The sequence below is a fragment of the Myotis daubentonii genome, chromosome 4 (genome assembly GCF_963259705.1).
Source record: "Myotis daubentonii chromosome 4, mMyoDau2.1, whole genome shotgun sequence".
NCBI lineage: Eukaryota > Metazoa > Chordata > Mammalia > Chiroptera > Vespertilionidae > Myotis > Myotis daubentonii.
The window spans coordinates 111,927,280-111,946,883 of record NC_081843.1 but is presented as its reverse complement, the minus strand read 5'-3'; the positions used below and the strand labels follow the sequence as shown (position 1 = coordinate 111,946,883).

The 19,604-nt window shown below is 47.4% G+C and overlaps 1 protein-coding gene across 10 annotated transcripts in view; it reads right to left on the bottom strand.

Moving 5' to 3' along the window:
- Positions 1–19,604, bottom strand: part of PRLR (prolactin receptor) — a 130,811-nt gene that overhangs the window by 13,092 nt on the left and 98,115 nt on the right. Inside the window, exons 1-6 of one of the 10 annotated variants that reach the window (XM_059694951.1) lie at positions 11,389–11,496; positions 10,868–11,009; positions 8,594–8,726; positions 6,521–6,690; positions 3,331–3,500; positions 1,602–1,743 (exon numbers count right to left, since the gene is read on the bottom strand). In XM_059694951.1, the coding sequence (XP_059550934.1) occupies positions 1,602–1,743; positions 3,331–3,500; positions 6,521–6,690; positions 8,594–8,726; positions 10,868–10,964 (712 nt within the window). In that variant the 5' untranslated portion in view covers positions 10,965–11,009; positions 11,389–11,496. Of the gene's footprint in view, positions 1–1,601; positions 1,744–3,330; positions 3,501–6,520; positions 6,708–8,058; positions 8,562–8,593; positions 8,744–10,013; positions 10,813–10,867; positions 11,010–11,388; positions 11,497–19,604 lie in introns of those variants that run through there. The other 9 variants (XM_059694952.1, XM_059694950.1, XM_059694955.1 and 6 more) reach the window with 9 other exon arrangements.

The following is a 19,604-nucleotide window of genomic DNA, read 5'->3' as shown; positions in this document are numbered from 1 at the left end:
GCCCCTGTGATGCTGGGACGGCCCCTGTGGGGCTGGGACGGCCCCTGGGAAGCTGAGACGGCCCCTGTGAGGCTGGGATGGCCCCTGTGAGGCTGGGACGGCCCCTGGGAAGCTGAGAAAAATACCACATGAACTCACTCATTTATGGATAATAAGGACCATTATAGACTGACGAACAAAAATGGATACAGAGGCAGAGCGGCATTGAGCAGCAATGTCAAACTACAGTGGGAATCCTGGGGAGGGTTGGGGGGAGGGTAGGAGATCAACCGAAGGACTTGTATGCATGCATATGAGAATAACTAATGGACACAAGACACTGGGGGGTGGGGGAAGCCGGGGGAATGTCAAGGGGGGGAAAAAAAAGGAAACATGTATAATATTCTTTGTAATACTTTAAGAAATAATGAAAAAAGAAGTCTTTACAGGTGAGCCCTAGCCAGTTTGGCTCAGTGGATAGAGCATTGGCCTGTGGATTGGAGGGTCCTGGGTTTGAGTCTGGTCAAGGGCACATGCCTGGGTTGCGGGCTTGATCTGCAGTAGGGGGTTGGCAGGAGGCAGTCAATCAGTGATTTTCTCTCATCATTGATGTTTCTATCTCTCTCTCTCTCTCCCTTCCTCTCTGAAAGCAATAAAAAAATATTAAAAAAGAAAAGAAAATAATTTTATGGTTGGGGGTCACCACAACATGAGGAACTGTATTAAAGGGTCGTGGCATTAGGAATGTTGAGAACCACTGCAAGCATGATATACTCGTTAGCATGTTACTGTAAACTTGTAGGCTGGGATTTGAATCCAGGCCTTCTGCCTGTAGACCCTGTGCTTTTATATGGTGAGAGCCAGGGCTGGACAGGATGCATGTACGTCTTATGACCCACAGCTCTTTCCAGTACGACAAACCAATGCAACTCCTGATACTCTGGCCAGGCAAGTTGTCACAAGCACTAGGCTTTGCCACTTGGTTCTGGGCAAGACTTCTAACCTCACCGCATTTCAGTTTCCTCACTTTTAATTCTTAATGGCAAGTCTATTCTCTCTGAATACCTCAGAGGGTTGGGAGGACCAAACAAGGGGAAGACTTTGTAAACCGTAAAGTACTTTGGACATGCACGATGAATTGTTCTCTTCTGAAATCCAAGGCGCCATGTTTAATGGCACTGTTAGAATCATGGGCCTCTCACTTACTGTGCCGTAACTAAGAGACCAACGTGGAATTGACATGAGAGACTGAAAATCAGTTCAGCTCAGGCCCTTATGATGGGAAACCACCTTATAAATTCTGGGAGAACTAGATGATGACCTTGACTAAATGACAAGGATGGGCAGACAGGGAAGGCAGAATGACCATCAAGCCCTCTGATGCACACCAAGCCCATGTCTGCAGCTTTAGAAACTGGTCCTCACCGACAGTGACCGCAACACTGCTACACTTCCAAGTGTCTTTGTGTTGGGTAGAGAAATGATATTCGTACCTCTACTCATCCCTCTTAGTAAGGCTCAAAATAGTTTCTCTATTAGTAGTGATGACACCCAAATTTACTATATCCATTCTATTCTAAAAATATTTAAGGATATAAGCAAAACGGAGCCAAGACACTCACCATCAGGTATGTGAATGGAGCCTTCTGGGCCCCACTCACTCCAGAATCCGTGGTCTGGCTTGCAGCGAACCTGGACAAGGTATTTCTTTCCTGGATATAAGCTGAAAATCTTAAACTGAGTTTGCTGCCCGGTGAAATGAACCTAAGGAGAAGCAAGGAAAACAGAAGTCACTCTGGCTTATGTTCTGAAGAAACAGACTTTTCCCTTAGAGAAGAAACTGTTGGAGGAGTGAGGCCAGGCGATCAGACTTAGTAGATACCTTGCTCTCACCATTCTACCCTCTCAGCCCATCCCTTTTCACTCTGAAACATTGTTCACACAAAAATTAACAGGTTTTCTACCTCTCCATTTGGAACTCTATTTCAGAAAGACAAATATTCCGCACCCTCCTCACTGCCTTCAAAATTCCACTTTACAGAAGGTGACCAGTTAATAACATCGTAAAATAGTTATTTTGTGAACCCCGAAGAAGTAATTGATTCAAGGATCATTCAAGTAAAGCCACTAGAGAACTGGGATGCAATAGTGCACAAATTAAATGTGACTTTACAATTCAGGGACCAGGTTGACCCCTAAACCAGGGGTCAGTTTTAGCATCATGTATGAGGTCAACCAGATGGTTTGTGTCCCCTGACATGATGTGATAGGAAGTAATATAATGTCACCTCTGAAGTCCTCTTGCCCCAAACTGTCTAACCCGAATCTAATCAATTCTTTAGATCTAATGTCTGGTTACAGGAAATATAGGGGCAGAGAAATTAGCAAAATGGCCTCACAAAGAATTAATCAGATTAATGCAAAAGAGAGAGCATTCTACGGGACTGAGCACACTGAGACTGAAGGCACATAACTAATGAGCAGTCACGTGCATTGTCCTGGATGGATGCTGGTCTGGACAAACTAGCTGTTAAAGACATTTTTTTTTGAAGCAATTGGAGGAACTAAAATACGGACAGGCTACTTGAATTATGTAAAAATTTTATTTAATTTTCAATGTCTGATTTTATTTGGGCTATGTTTAAAAATGTTTCCTTTCTAAAAGAGACAATCTAAAGCAGTGGTTGCCAACCATTCAAACCTCACGGACCACCACTGGTCTGTGGACCACCGGTTGCCGACCACTGACCCAAAGTACTTAAAGTGGAATGTCAGAATGCCTATAATTTATTGTATTATTTATTATTTTTAAAACATTTATTTGAGAGACAGAGAGAGAACATTGATTTCGTTGTTCTACTTACTCGTTCATTCATTGGCTGCTTCTTGTATGTGTCCTACCTGAGGATTGAACCCACAACTTTGGCATATCAGGACAACACGCCAACCAAAAAAGCTACCCGGCCAGAGCCTCTTGTATTATTTCTTTACATTAAAATAATTTGAAGTGAATAAAAATGCCACTGGCCATTGACTGCTTACACTGAGATTTTTTCCTCCCACTTAGTGCCACTGAAGTACTCTCATAGGTGTCTAGATCTATGATATTCTGAAGGAGGTGGTTTGGAAACCTGGTGGAAGAGATTGTTCAGTGCAAAGAAGGGATTAGCCTTGGGAGAGCTGTGAAGATGCACCCCATCAACCCCAAGGGAGGGGATAAGGCCCTTCGACATCAGCATCAGGAGGGCAACATGATGCCCAGTAGTTAGGAGGAAAGACCTGTTCCCCGTAGCAAGGGTTTAATCTTTGTCAAAGGACATGGTTCCTTCCAAATGCTCGTGGTTGACTCACCTCCCACTCATTTTCTTTTTCAGGCTTTAATCGAATTTCATATTGTAGTGTGAGCCAGCCGGATCTTACGTCGACCTGGGTAGGTGGAAACCATTTTATCCACAGGTACGGTTTTTGGTCTTCTGGATGTTTTACTTCCAAAATCAGGTTTATTGGAGGATCTGGTTCAACTGAAAATAGGAGAGATATCCCATATTTAGTAAAAGGGGTATTTGAACACAAAACTATATGACTTCCTGTTTCACTCCACCCTGCTTAAGAGACACCTTGTCTTTGATGTCAGGTGCTGGTCAGCAGAGTTGGGATCAGGTTGAAGCAAGGGAGATATGTAGGATGAAAAGTTTCAGGAGGAACAAATGGCCAACAAGCACACGAAAGACCCATAGAGTCATCAGTCATTTGGGAAATGCAAATCAAAATCACAACGAGATACCATTTCATCCCCACTTAGGATGGTTGAAATTCAAGAAATGCAAAATAACAGATGAGAGTGTTGGAGACATTCCCTCATACATTGCTGGTGGGAATGTAAAATGGTGCAATGCTGTGGAAAAAGTCTGGAACTTACTCAAAAGGTTAAATATTAAGTCACGTCACCCATCAATTTCATGTCCTAGCCAACATACTAAAAGAAATGAAGGCAGGTGTTCAAACAAAAACTCATCCATGAATGTTCAGAGCAGCTCTATTCACAATAGCCAATAGGTGAAAACAACCCAATTGTCCATCAACTGATGAATGGCTAAACAATATCCATAGAATGAAACATTATTCAGCCATAAAGAGGGAGGAAGTATGTATTGATACAGGCTATAACATGGATGAATCTTGAGAACATTACACTATGTGAAAGAAGACCACATATGATATGACTCCATATATATATAACATACCCAGAATAGGCAAATCTGTAGAGAAAGAATGCAGATTAGTGGAGCTGGAGTAAGGGCGGAAATCTGGAATAACTACTTAATGGGTATTTGGAGTCATGAAAGTTTCCTGGAACTAGAGAGTGGTGATGGTTGCATAACATTGAGAATGAACTAATACTGAGCAGTAAATTACATACTTTAAAATGGTTAAAATGGTGAATTTTATGTTATGTGTATATTACCATGTTAAAAAAAATAAGGAGGCACTTACTCTCATATTCCTTCAAGTACAAGTCTGTGAGTGCCTCTTTGAGAGTGAGCTGCCTAGAACCCTGGCTTGCCTTATCCTAGTCTCCGTCTTGCTAGTCAGTAATACTGTCTCTCTTCATTTATTACCTCCTCAGCCCACTCTCCACACCAGGTGGCATAAGAGTGAATGTAGCTATGGTGTACTTGACATTATAACCTGCAATTACCTACAAAAGGAACGTCAGAAAATTTGCCACTAATCCTAATGCTTCTATGTTACTAAGTAAATGCCTAAGCAAGATTATTTTATATGCACTCACTAAACAAACATCAGTTATTCAATATAAGTTTTAAGTTAAACAATTCTGAGAAATGCCTCTGATCAAAAAAATATTGTGCAGAAGTCCGTGTACAATGTCCAGGGTGAATTCTTTAAAGCGGTTTCTCACCCTCAGCATCACCTGTATTTTGGATCAGGTAATTCTTGGTTGTGGGGGCCAACCTGAGCATTGGGGGGTGCTGAGCGGCATCTCTGGTCTCTGCCTATTAGATGTCAGTAATACCCTCGTCTCCCCTCCCTGGGCTATGATAATAAAAAAAATGGCCCTAACCGGTTTGGCTCAGTGGATAGAGCGTCAGCCTGCAGACTGAAAGCTCCCAGGTTTGATTCCGGTCAAGGGCATGGACCTTGGTTGCGGGCACATCCCCAGTAGGGGGTGTGCAGGAGGCAGCTGATCGATGTTTCTCTCTCATCAATGTTCCTAACTCTCTATCCCTCTCCCTTCCTCTCTGTAAAAATACAGTAAAATATATATTTTTTAAAAAGTGTCTCCTGCCATTGCCAAATATCTGTGGGAGGCAAAATAGACCCCAGTTGAGAATCACTGCTTTCAAGTGATATAGCAGTTACTCATTTTAGAAACTTTTCTTGCTTTCACTGTTTTGCTCTCAAATACTAGTTGAATCTTTGAGGGCAACACAATTCAAGAAAGAACCATAAAGAAGAAATTCTTTGGCATTTAGCATCTTAAAGACTTCATATCTCAAGTAAATTTATATGACTGAAATTTATTGTATTCTGACTTGTCAGTGGGTTACCTTGTGGATTTTCCTAAACTAAGATTCAACTCACTTCCTACCTCCATGCTCATTGCAATGATTTGCTGGGGGCAGAAAACATTCAAATATGAGCCAGTTGGTGTTATCAGCCACTGATAACATGACAAGGCAATGACATGCACGTGCGTATTTGAGATTCCCAGCCTAATTTCCCTTGTTGGGTGGCATTAGGTAAATCTTAGGTAACCTTGAGTCTAATACTTCTCCCTAGATTATTATCAAAGATGAGGGCTGACCCCAGTCCTGGCTAACCCATGTCTTGTCCTAAGATTCCCTTTGTCATCCCTGCTAAACCACAGAGGCCGCTGCAGTGATGCCTTCTTGCCCTGCAGCTTAATGTGGATCATGCAAAGCAAGGAACAGCTCTTGGGCTGATTTTGTTTTGCTTTGCTAATGGGGTCCGCAAACCTGGTACGTGTGGTTGTGGCCTTCAGCCTGCGGTTCAAGCAACATGCTTTACTCCCCAAATTCTTTATTTGTAAAAGAAGAGTTCCAGTTGCTAAGAAGTATGTGTACATTGAGAATTCAATTTGGGCAAAGCAGCTGGAGCTGGTCCTGTGGGTGTAGAAGCAGATGAACTTCAAGAGCTGCTACTCTGGTGAGCCGCTCTGTCCTCCGGGAGGAGAGAACTGAAATCCCAGCTCGCCTCGGGGGAAGGGGACATTGATTGCAGGAGGAGGGCTGGAGGGAAGGATTGATAAGAGAAGCACAAATAGAACACTCCTGTTGGGTGCAAGGGGATGGGAAGAAAGGTCAAAGGGAAGAAGAGAAACACAAGGACCCCAAACACTGTCATGAATGATTCCATACAAATTCTCAGTTGATGAGAATAGTGTGAATTTTCTCATCTTTCTCTCTGGTGATTCATCCATAAGCCAGGAAGACTCAAATGAAGTTTGACTCTTGGTAGATCTGTGATGGGGTAAGAAATTCCTCACCCACCCCCTTACCTATGTAAGTCACATCCACATAATGCGGATCTGAGGAGTTGCTGCCCATCTGGTTCGTGGCGTTTACTGTGATGACGTACATTGTCCAAATGGAGGTGTGCTTCTTGTCAAAGTAACAGGAGTTGGGGCCACTGGTTTTGTAGTCTGGACATTCATAGATGAACGGATTTCTGCAACATATTATACACTAGGAGTGAGTGAGAAAGTAGTAAAAAGAGCCTAGTTTTTTTCTTAATAGATCAATACCACTGGATTTTGGGGATCAGCGCTGAAGAACGGCACCCCCAAGCTTTGTGCCCTGGGAGAGAGAATGCTGGGGAAGTGGGTGGAAGTGTCACTTCAGAGCTTGCTGACTCTGCTTCTCATCAACCCTTCCTTTCTATGGTATCTGGTGGGCTTTGTGACATATGCCCCCTGACATATGCCAATATATGCTGGAACTTTCAACAGCCAAGGCACCACCATGCCAGAGGTCCCGCCCCTGGGTCATCTCAGGAAACAGGGACCTTCCCCTGCACCTAACACTCAGGGGGCATGCACATGCAGCATTCGTTGCACATGAAGATTGAATTACATTTCATTTAAAAAAGGTGCAAGAGAATAAAAGCTGATGCACCAGTGATGTGACTGTGAAGAAAGATATTTCAGGCCCAAGAGGCTCATCAGTCTGTTGTCCCGAGCCTTGGGGGCCTCCACACAAGACGCTCCCCACAGGTGTGGGGGAGCATCCCATTCGGGTTGCCAGTGGAGCCCCTGAATGGGTGACTTGACACCCTGTGGGCCCCAGACAGGCTGACAGCTCTGTGTACACAGAGTGCAGGCGCTGGGCGGTGGGCCAGCTGCTGCTACCGGTAAGTGGTGCTTCCCTGGGGAAGGAGATGGCTCTCCCTGGATTTCCAGGGGACTCTCCCTGAGGGGAAACGAAATCCTCACCCACAGATGACCTCTTTCAGTTCGCCCTGCAACCTGGGCTCCAAATACACCCTCTGGGAGATCAAGGATCTGGGATTAGCAATTTCCTAAGGGAAAAACCTCACCTTCCTAGAGGGCTTTTAATTTTCTTGGACACAAAACTAGTTTGAAAAGCTAATGTCCCATGGTTGTCTTTTTATGTTGCAAAAGTAATTATTACTAAATAATTATAAATAGCAGCAGGCTTACAGATAAGCATTTAAAATGAACTAACACTCAGCCAACACTTACATGGGACCTTGGGCTGCAGCCTGAGTCTGGGACAGGCAATTGGAAACATTGCTATTGGAGTCACTCCTGATCCATGGGGCTATGTTCTAAGACCCAAAGTAGATGCCTGGAATGCTAGGGCGTCGAACCACATATATACTGTTGTTTTTCTATACATACATACATACCTGTGATAAAGTTTAATTTTATAAATTAGGTACAGTAAGAGATTAACAACAATAACTAATATTAAAGTAGAACAATTATAACAATATGCTACAATGAAAGTTATATTTATGTTCTTTCTCTCTCTCTCTCTCTCTCACTCTCAAAATACCTTATGCTACTGTACTCACCCTTCTGATGAAGTGAGGTGATACAGGCTGACGTGATGAGATGAAATGAGGAGGACACAGGCATGTGACATAGCGTTAGGTTACTATCGGGCTACTTGATGGATCTGATAACCCAAGTGACTAACAGGCGGGTAGCTAGAGGGGATGACAAAGGGATGACTCACATCCCAGGTGGGATGAAGCAGGATAGTGTGAAATTTCATCATGTGACTCAGAATGGCACAAAATTTAAAAGGTAGGGACTGTTTATTTTTTGGAATTGTCCATTTAATACTTTTGGACTGTGGCTGATCGCTAGTCACTAAAACCCTGGAAAGCAAAACCCCGGATATGGGGCCACTACGTGGGATTGCTGAGCTGGCGGATGAGCTGACGCACATTGAGATGGCGCTTCACGGACATGACAGGAGAATGTGGACGTGGATGCTGGGGTCCCTTCCCCGGAAGAAAGAGCCTTGTTAGCGGCCACCCGGGGCCGTGTGCGAGTTCTCACTCAGAAGCAGCCCTGCGTTGCCTGGAGAGCGGGCACACTCACCCTTCCTTGCGGTAGGTGAGCGTGTAGTTGGTGGGAAGTCCTCCGTCCGGCCCCGGCTTCCACCAGCACGAGAAGGTCTCCTTTTCGGTGGAGCGGCATTTCGAGATCTTGGGCTTCCCAGGAGGTGACTGTCCTAGAAAAAGCCAGAAGCTACTGGAATCAATCTCAAGGTCCATTCAAGAATTCGATCATCCTGCTGGTGACAAAAGCAGGTTTATGGGACCCTGCCAGTGAGGGGGTCTTGGGTGAAGAGGCCTAGGGGTGGGGGGCTCAGACATGCCCAAGTGCTAGCATCTAACAACCCTCCTCCGTGGGCTGCCCCTTGTTGGCTGGATGGGGAGGGAAGGAGGGAGAGAGAGAGAGAGAGAGAGAGAGAGAGAGAGAGAGAGAGAGAAGAACAGAAAGAGAGGATGAAAGAGAGAGGAAGGAAGAGAGTGCGAGAAAGGGAGAGAGCTTTGCAGTGGTAATGGAGAGATGGTGGTGGTGGTGGTGGTGGTGGTGGTGGTGGTGGTGGTGGTGTGTGTACTGTGTGAGATGGAGATAACAGCAATCTAGGATCAAGTGACAAACTGTGAAATTCCAACAGAGAGTGAGCATCAGGAGTAGGATGGGCTGAGGAGTGTGCTCCCTTCTGTAAGCCCATGGAGTCTATGCAGCTGGTACCCACCCACGGCATGAGGGTGGCAGTAAAATGAATTCTCCCCCTTTGTTACCACAGTGCTCTCTGGCACTTGTCACTCTGCTCATTGATCTACATCTTTCTGTCATTTCCTCACAAGGGACTTTTGTGATTCATTGTGTCACGGGTGCTCCTCCCTCAGCTTCCTCCTTCCCCTCCCCCTTCCCGTCTCCTTTCCTTCCTTTCCCCTTCATTTTTCCTTAGTTCCACTCCACTTTGACCTGTAACCCTATCTCACAGTACATCTCCCCGTTGCCCCCACCCCCATTTCTGAATCCTGGTTATCAGTGTCTTTTCCTTTCACATTTCCCTCTCTCCTTGGGCTTTTATGTGGTGAGGGACGATGGGCTTCCTTGCAATGCTATGGCTTCTGGGAGACAGGAACCATGGAGAGAAGTGGGGGAGTGGGGAGCTGGTCTCTTGGCTCGGAGCTACCATGATGACTGCCCAGGCCCAGCTGGAAGCTAGAAGGTCTGAAAGAGGTGACGTGGAAAATACAACGTCAAGGGAACAGAATGTTTTAGTTGCCTAAGCCCCGAAGTTTTTGGTGAGCTGGCCCCTCCTCTCTTCCTTATCTGCCAGGTCCCGGAGGGCATGTGTGGCCCTGAGAGTTGGCCCTGTCAGTCCTTTTCCCTGAGCCGGGAGCCTGCAGCTTAGTTTGGAGTCAGGAGCTGGAAGGAGAGCTGTCAGGTGGAGGTCTCAGCCACCAGGGGGCAGGGATTCCCTCTCTTTTCTCCTCACCCCTCATGCTGGCTCCTGAGCCAGAACTTCTAGCGGAGCAGCGGAACCAAAAGATGGGGCGAGTGGGCACCAGGCAACACTGGTCAGAAAGCAGGATTTAGTGAATGGCATCTCGCAGGCTGGGCCGAGGCCCCGGGCTGATGGTCGGCTGAGCCGCACCGCAGCTCCAAGCCCCCCCAAACGGCCCTCCAGCCCGCCTGGCGCTCGTGCTGCCCACGGCTGTCACACTGCTCGTCCTCTCGGGCAATGTCACAGGCTGATGCGAGGGCTTGGGTTTTGTTTGGTTCTCATCATGGCTGGGAGGAGGAGTGTGTGAAGTAGGAAGAAAAGTTTATTTAAAAAACCCAAGCCCTGTGGCTCAGAACTGAGCAGACAGGCCACTGCTGCTGATCTGAGCTCTTAGCGTTTCCCCGTGGATTCTCCCCCTCTCTGCTTCCCTTTGCTCTCTCTCTGAAAGTCTCTCACATTTCACTGGCTGCTGGCAGTGCCTCTGGAAACGCCATAGAGGACCGTAAAGTGATCAAATGTTCCCTTCACCCACTTTAGAGGAGACAGTTAAAATGAATGGACTGTTGCCTTACCTCCATGAAGTGCACACAGACCCAGGGACAGCCACCTAGGCACCTACACACGGGCCCACACATAGGTCCATGGAGCCCGCATTAGAAACACACAGAAGTATACTCAAGTGCATGCTGAGAGACGTACGCACTGGTACACACTCAGAAATATACCCACACACAGAGGTGCACATGCAGACGGATACCCACACAGGTGCACACAGAGAAACAGTTGCAATCAGGCCCATATGGAGACGTTAATATACACACAGGGGCACCCCAAAGTATACACACCCAGAAATATGAAGGGTAGACACGCAGGTGCACAGTCTGGGGTAGCTGTGAACTCATTGGCCCCATTAGCACAGGCGGTCGAGTTGGCTGCACCCATTTCCCGCCAGGCAACAACACTCCCTCTTCTCTCTTTATAGGTTTTCTAAGATTTTTCACAGACAGTATTTCATTTGAGGTGGAGGCACCATCACTCTCCTCAAGTTGAAAAGGTGGGAACCCACAGCGATTAGGTTGGGGCTCGAGGTTCCACAGCTGGTGGCTGCCAGCCCGGCCGCAGCCCCAGTCCCGGTGCGGATCTGCTTCGCTGCACCCCGGGATGAAGGTGCAAGTCCGCACGGAGACAAGCTTTGCACTGAGAGTTTGCACTCACGAATGGTGCCAAATACACTGCAAACAACGTCCTAGCAGCACATTTTCAGTTCTCAGAACTGCACGGCAAGAGGACAGCGAGGACGCTCCATCCTCCCAGCAAACACCCCCTCCCTTCCCCCCCTAAAGAGAGCAGGGCGGCTCTTACTTACCGTTCAGAAGACGGATGTGGAGAAAAAGGAGCAAAATCCAGACACACATGGACCGCACGTTTCCCGTCATGTTGGCTGCCTTCTGAGTCCGCGGGAGTCAGAGGCTCACTGGAAGAGAGGGCGGCAGGCCAGCTTTTAGAGAGGACAGCCGGGTCGGGCCCAGGCACCCCTTGATTCTGGGTGTTTGCAAAGGACTCTTGCTCCCTGCTTTCAGTGAAGGACAAGCCAGGAGGGAAGGAATGCCGGGAGAGGAGCATGGTCCGATGGCTGGGCTCGGAGGCATCTATGTGCACATGCTGGGGGAAATCCCACCAGCAGAGGTCATCAGATGACAACATTCAAGGGCAGCCATGGCAGTCGGCTCCTTTCGCACACCCCAAAGAAAACTGCTCTCTTCCGCCCAGCAGGCACCTAACAACACATGGCCCTGTGGGTGCGAAGGGACGCGGGGCCACCCAGGGAGGGCTTTGCTCTGACGCCAAACGCAAAGCAGTGGACCGTCGGTGCCCTCGGCACAACTCCAACTCGGCCTCATTGATGCCACACAGTGGGGGCGGGGGGGGGTAGCAGGGGGGGGGCTTCCTCGGGAGGTGCAGGCTGAGAAGGATCTGGAAATCTTGGCTACAGGCATGGCCATGAACCACGCGGTGAACTCTGGTGAACTTCCATGTGGTTTCTCTCTCCCCTTTGGAAAAGCCCCATAAACAAGGAATGACAAACCCAGTAATAACTCAAGTCCCTTGGGTGCCGAGTGTTAAGTAAGATTGAACCTGCAGGGTTGAGAGTTTCACGAAATTTATTATTAATATTATTTTACCCTTGGAACCAGTTTCAGAGCCTCTAAATGTCCTTTTCTTTAGACTCCACGCAGCTCTCAGAAAACAACAGAGTGGATGAACTGAGTGCAGCTGCTTGGAAAAACAAAGCATACAGTTTCCTTAAAAAAAATTTTTTTTTTAAACCAAGGGAAGAATACCCAGGGGCAAGGCTGCTCATCTGGGGGACATTTGAAAGGACTGAGTATTATCTGATGAGCCCCCAGAAGGCCAGCCTTTGCCCATTTCTCCTGGTCAGAGGGCGGTTCCCCATTTGCCAGCTGGACACCCCCTATGGGCTTCCTGAAAGCTTTGTCCACCTGCTCCCATTCCCCCAACATTCTCAGAAATGAAGTCTTAGTGACAATAAAGAGTTGGGATATACGGGTGTCCTCAGCGAGTCTCTTACACTGGGGCTCCGGGAGGTGGCCAGTTTGCTTTTCCAGACTTTACATTCTAAACCACCGGGTCCATCTAACTCCTCAGAATCATCTACTGAAGTCAAGCTGTTAAAGACTCATAATGGGCTTATCCATGGAGCACTTACTAGGGGCTGAACACTGTGCTAAGTACCCGAATTACTTACATTTCATTTAACCCTCACATAGCCCCACCGGTAGCCCCCTTGAACAGGTGCGGAAGCTGAAGCACAGAGCAGGTTAGTAAGTAAACTCACATGAGAGAGAAATCTGGCAAATCTGAGCACATCTGAGGAACCATCCCGACTGGCGGACAGTCTGTGACCGCCGGTGCGATTATTCTCCCTTCGGTGGGGAGAGACAACGGAGACAACAGCAGCCGGCCGGCCAAGCCTTGGGCGGGACGGGGCCAGGAGAGCCAGGGCCCAGAGCGGTCATCTCAGTTACCCGCCCCACTGGTGCCTGGGCATCTCAAACACTTGACTGCCACTAACCCAGCTTGTTTAGGGCCCGCTGGCCCCAGACAAGTTCTTTGTCCTGGAGATCTGGTGATCTTAGCTGGGCTTGGGGATGGCAATTCCTCCCACTGGCTGACAAAGTCCTATAATGTGCTTGTATTGAGAGCGCCCTGCTCTTCGGGCCATTGCATCAAAAAGCTTGAGAGCGACAGGTTTTAAACCACACCTTCGGGCGAGGCCACGAGCTATCCAGACTTGTCCTCAGAATTGGGACTCCACGTGTTTTGCAAAAGAAATGCCTGGATGGGGAACAGGGTGGGGGCAGCAAGAGCAGATGCTGTCATTGCTTATACTTTCTGGTGCACTGATCCAGGCTCCAAGAAACTCTCCTCGGTAACGTTTTCATATAAAAATGCTTTCAGAAAGTATTTTCTGTACTAAAAAGAAACCATTTTTTTTTCTCTCCAGGATTTCCTTGACTATCCTGCAATTTGGTTACTAGCCATGCACACTTTCTGATGCCTTGAAACACCTAAGCCGGGGAAGTAGACTTACGAATAGTGGTGTCATTATTGTGTTTCGATAACGATTTTCCCACTCATTCCACATCCTGCCCTCCAGCAAAACAAACACGGTCGGGTACGTAAACCTTCAGAGAGAAAGAGAATCCCAGCTGCTCACTCCTGAGGGAGCTGTGCTGAATGTGAGTCCTGCTCTCACCTGCTGGCTTTGCCCAGCACTAGGCCCACCTCCGCTGGCACTGGCCATGTTTTATGGCTGACGGACACTAGGCTGGATTTGAACTTGGTGTCTGCCTCTCTGAATCCACTCTCCCATCGTAAACAGGACCTTGATCAAGATGACTCATCCCAGTTGGAGCGGAACACCTAATTTTTAGTGAGAGCGAGAGTGGCAAATGGCTCCAAATATTTGGAGTCCGATTAGGAAAAAGTCAGCCCCACACCTCTGCCCCAGGCCAATTATCTTGGCTTCACTCCTCACTAGCTCCCTGGGTGTGACTCTGGTTTGGAAATAGAAGATTTGGAATCAAAGAGCAGGTTTGTAGCAAGTCAGCCGCTCCCACACCTTGCCCATGACCAGCTGCCTGGCTTCCTCGCTTCTGAATCCTCACGGACTCTCCCATCTTTAGTGTCTTCCCATCATCTCACTCAGACATGCCTTCCCACCTGCTCTGTCCCACGGTGGTGTGACCCCTCAGACCGCCCCCTTCTTTATCAGTGGCAAGCCTGTTCAGACCCTCTCTTTCCAAAAGCTTTCCTTCATTGCCCTTTTCCATTAAGCCATGTGTCTTTACCCAGGCCAAGAGTTGAGAAAGAAATCTGGCAATTTTTGCCCTGGTAGCTTGCTGTTCTGAGAAATAGGAGCCACACCCCTGGGTGGAAAATCAGAGCCACGGTCCCATAGCGGCCATAGCCTGTGCTGACCCCAAGAAGAGAGGCGGTGTGGCCTCCTGAGAGTTCAAAATAACAGATCTGAGGTTCCACTGTCTACAAATCTGCACATTTTGGTGCGCCCAGAATTGAGCAAATCCTAAAACCCACCCATCTCCTCTCTACCATTTTGTGGGAATTGCTCCTAAGACCTGGTATCAGGTGATCCCCAAAGCGAGTCCAGTCCCTACCTTGCCCTGCCCCATTTGCCACTGTTGCCCTAATGGTCTGCTCAGATTTTTGAATCATTTACCCTGACTCTAGAAATGGGCCTAGCATTGGAGGCAGGAATTCTGAGGCCCTCCCTAGCCATTGCAAGCCCAATTCCCATGGACAGGGCTGCCCAATCCAAGGTTTGGATTTCTTTAAAGACCATCGTACATAAGACATGTACAAATCATAAGTATTCTGCTCAACGAATTATCACAAAGTGAAGAAGCTCATGTTACAACCAGGTCCAGAAAGAGAACACTAATAGCACCCCAGAAACCCCCCTGGTGTCTTCTCCCAATCTCTACCCACCCCTCTCCCGCAGAAAGCACTCTTTGGACTTCGAACACCACAGGTTCGTTTGGCCCACTTTGGGACTTTATATAAATAGCATCATACAATATGCATTTTCTGAGTGGGTGTGCCTGGCTCCTTTCATTTCAAGCCGTATGATTCAGCCTTGTTGTTACATGTCGTTTTACAAAATCCATTTTCACTTCATTTCACTCATCATCATTCATACTACATCGAAGGAAAGGCCATAATTTTTAATTCATTCTACTCTTGATAGACATTCACCAGTGGCAGACTTTGGATTTTGCTAAGTCTTGTCAAGGCTCAGATGGTAGGGAGGCCCTGCATCTTCCTTCCCCCTCAGTTCTCTGCTGAATAGTTAGGGCACTGCCTGCCACAGCTCCTGATTATTCATCCAAATGAAATTTCAGATGCCTTTCTTGTCCTAACAGTGCAAAACATATCATTTTTTGCAGACGAATTCTAAATACATTCACCCATTGTTTTCAGTGTTAGGAACTGTGTTAGCTGCTTCCTTTGGGGTCTGCTGGGTTGGGGTCCTCAGCTCACTGGGTCCCCTTAAGCTGCTGCTCCACTCTGGTTAGATGGCCTGAGGCTGGACTAACAGGGAGGGAACCCTACATGTCCCCTGCGATTTCCAGGAGTCTGGCTTGTCTTTCCCATAGAGAATGCCAACGTTTAGTCTGGAAAACAGAGGCCATAATCTGCTCAGAGTGGGGAGAGCAGGAGGACGGATTAGTGAGCTCACACCAGGGGACAAGATTAAGGCCTTTATACAAGCTCTGTCCAAAGTCAATGGCCAATGACTGTTTGTGGAATGAATACGTGATCAGTGAAGCCCTGAAGGTGAAAAAGCAGAACAGTATTTTAAGACCTGGGATGAACCGTGCACTAAGAGAATGAATTATCGAACGCCAGACATGGAGCCAGCTTAGCAGTGTGTCTTTGGCAGGGGAGCCGGCAAGGTTTCAAGGAGAGTGTGGCCGCTGCTCTTTGAGACAGACATTGAAAGTTGGGAATGCAGTTTGAAGAGAACCCTGGCCTGAGGTGGGGAGACGACAGCTCTAGCTCTTCCTGTGTGTGCGGTGCATGTGTCCATAGCAATGCAGCATCTCTGTCCGTCACCAGACCACATATTTACACGTTTATTTGTCTGTGAACTTTCACAGGAGGACCCTTGCTCATGTGGTCATTATTATTATTGTTTATCACTGCAATGATCAAGTTTACATTTTATTGTTTCCCAATAAGGGTTTCATCTTGCTCCTTGTTTTGAGATATCCTGCTGGAGGCAAAGACCAACAGTAATTAGCATAATAAATGTGAGAAGTCCTCAGAAGGCTGAAGGACTTTGATATTCAGCAGGGCTGAAAAAAATCTGCATATTATTACCTGCTGCTGGCTGAACAGCTGAAGGCAATTCCCCTAACCTGATAATCCTTTATTGTTTACCCAACCTTACCTTTGATATGTGTGTTTGCTTTGTTAAAGGGAAAAATGTGTAAATAAAAAGCCATGGGTCCGGACATTCGGGGAACCACTCCCCTAGAGAGTAGGTATCCGTCTGGCTCCCCCAATGCCTTCTAAATACATATTTTTTGTCTAGTGTATCCATTTATGTCGCAGCCCCTTCTCCAGATTGCTGCGAAAAGACTGTGGCAATAGCCTTTGATGGGAAACACTCTGGAACTTTCCACAAGGAAATCACTTCTACATAAAATGACCATCATATTAGAGCTCAGTGGTTTAGTCAGAACATCAGGGCTCTGTGAAAGTGATCAGAAATAGGATAGAGGCTGATGCAAAATGGCCACCTCGGATTCCAGACCCCTCCCTCACGCCTCTCCCATGAACCTGCGATTCCACTACAGGAAGAACATCTGTCAGATTGTGCTCTGTGCAGACACTCCTGAGGAGGGAGAGTGCTGTGTGTGGTGTTGGCTTCGTGCTGAAGGCCCAGGACTAGCAGAGAGAGTGTGTGTCCAGACTGGCACTGACTCAGGATCGGTTCCACATATGGGGACTTGAATAGAAAGATCTCCTGGCTCCTAATCGAATCGGGGTAAATCACCACCCTGTGCCTTGCATGCCTTTGCACTGGAGTCACTTTAATAAAACAGAATGCTGAGTGCTCCCCACGGCTGGAGGCATCGCTCAAAATCCGAAGACACCAATCCCACTAACGTGCTCGGCCTCCCAGCAGCATCTCTGATCCGACACAGGTGGATTTTCGCTCAGCCTGCCTGGCTGGAAGGCAAGACTAGGACTCGGGGGAGTTTCAATCCTCCTGGCCAGGGGATACTTTGGACAGATGGTAGAAAAGGCACGTTGGTTTGATTTTCAGAGAAACGAGTCCCTTGTGAGATCATCGATCAATAACAATCCAATCAATAACAATCAATAACAACTGAAATACACCCGTAAACGGTAGGTTATGTTCTGCAGTTTACCAAGCTGCTGCACAGACACCTGTGGTTTTCAGAGTTGGGCCCACGGGCACAGGGGCATTTACAAAAGCCCTCCAGATGATTCCAGTGGGAAGGAAGGCCCGGAACCACTGGCCAGCATGACCTCACCTAAGGGATAATGCCTCGATAGGCGGGGAAACTGAGGCTCAGAGAGGTCACCGTCACACAGTGCAGGCAGCAGAGCAGAGGGAGGCCAGTCTTTAGACTGAGTCCTGCCTCAAATAAGCAACAACATCAAAGATAAAATGACAAACCTTTCTAATAACATGGCGATGGAGAGTTTATAAAGCTCCTTCATATCATTATCACATTTTATTCCTATAATATGCCTGTGCAGTGGGCAGGGAAGCTCTTAGTGTTGTTACTATTATGACTACATCATTGCTCCCATTTCAAAGATGAGGAATCTGGAGCTCAAAGGTTTCACACTTCGCCCTTGACTCACTGCTCAGTCATTCTATTAGCTCTGTCTGCTTTCACGTCTGGCTCACTTCCCTGTGGCCTCAAACAAAATATGCATGGCCTCGTCTCACGTGCGTGGGCATGCAGACGTCAGTCATCCCCGCACCTCTCTCCCATAACCCAGAACAAAGGGAACAAGTGCCGCACACGGCCCCTGTCTATTCCCAACCAGAAAAAAAGTGCCTGGCCGTTTATAGAAAAGATTGGGGTTTGTCCCCTCGTGTCCCACGGCAGGCCCTTTGGGAGTGACCGCAGCCAAGGGAGAGAGGAGAAGGAGGAGCAGGGGGCAACCACAAGATCAGCCTGAGTGACCTCGGGGGAGACGGTGGCCGAGCCAGGCATAAGTAGTAAGTCATCTTTTATTTGTTTATTTGCAGGCCTCAGGGGGATAGCTAAATCTGCTTGAGCATTCATTTATTCATTCACCAAATATTTATCTCCCTCACCTCATTCAGGCCATTGCTCAAATGTCATCCTGCCGGCAAGCCTTCACGGACCACTGTCTTCCAATTCAACCCACCTCCAGCACTGCTCCTCATTGCGCTACCCCACTTGACTGCTCTCCATGGAACTTACCACCCTCTGGCCTATGGTACCTTTTCCTTATTTATTTGTTGATAGTGTGTCTCTATCCACTGGGCTGTAAACTCCACGAGAGATTAGGCAGGACCGTGCCTAGGACAGTGACCTATGTCCCAATGATCTCACGCTGTTCAGTTTTGTGTATGTTTTGAAAAACACACTTGTCAGGTCTTAATGAAATAATGTCTGACCCGTCCAGAGGCTATTGGTTTCCTTGCTCCCCTAAAATCACAGCATATCAGCAACCAGCTAAGCAATGATGCTAGAATCCTCCTATTTCTCTTCCCTTTAGAGTGTTGACGGAGAGAAATTTTGGAGCCAGATTACCTGGGTTGATTGGAATCCTGTTTCTGCCACTCACTAGATATGTAATCACAGACAAATTACTTAACTTCTCTGTGCCTTAGTTTCCTCATCTGTAAAATGGGAATGATGCCGGAACCAACCTCACAGAGCTGTGATGTGAGTTTAATGAGTTGGTATTTGGAAAGAGCTTAAAACAGTGCCCATCCTATAATGAGACCGATACAAATGTTTGCTAAAATCCCTCCATTTCCCCATTGTTGACTATTTTTCCTTCCTAACTCTCTCCAACCCAAGGACTTTCCACAGCAGGAGAGAGGTAGAGTGGCTTCCTTACTTCATTTACAATTTCAGTGGAGGGCGGTGTGAGCAGACTGGATTATTGTCCCCAACTATTTGCTCCCTCCCAGTCATAGGACTGTATATTCCCACCCATTGTCATTGGACATACTCATGCATCCTGTGGGAAGGAAACACATCCTACCTCAATGACTTTGGACTTGACCATGTGAAAAGTTTTGGCCAATGGAATGGAAGAGGTTATGATTGTTTTCACTGTGCCCAACCAAAAGCCTTAAATACAGTTGCAAGGTCTGGGGTAGGCTTTCTTGTTATCCAGACGCCCTCAGGATGTTTCAGAGAGTGGCTACTCCCTCAGTCTGGGTTCTAACATGAGAAGACAGGCGGGACCCAGATGAGCCCAGCCAATATTAGCAGAGCCATGGTCAACTTG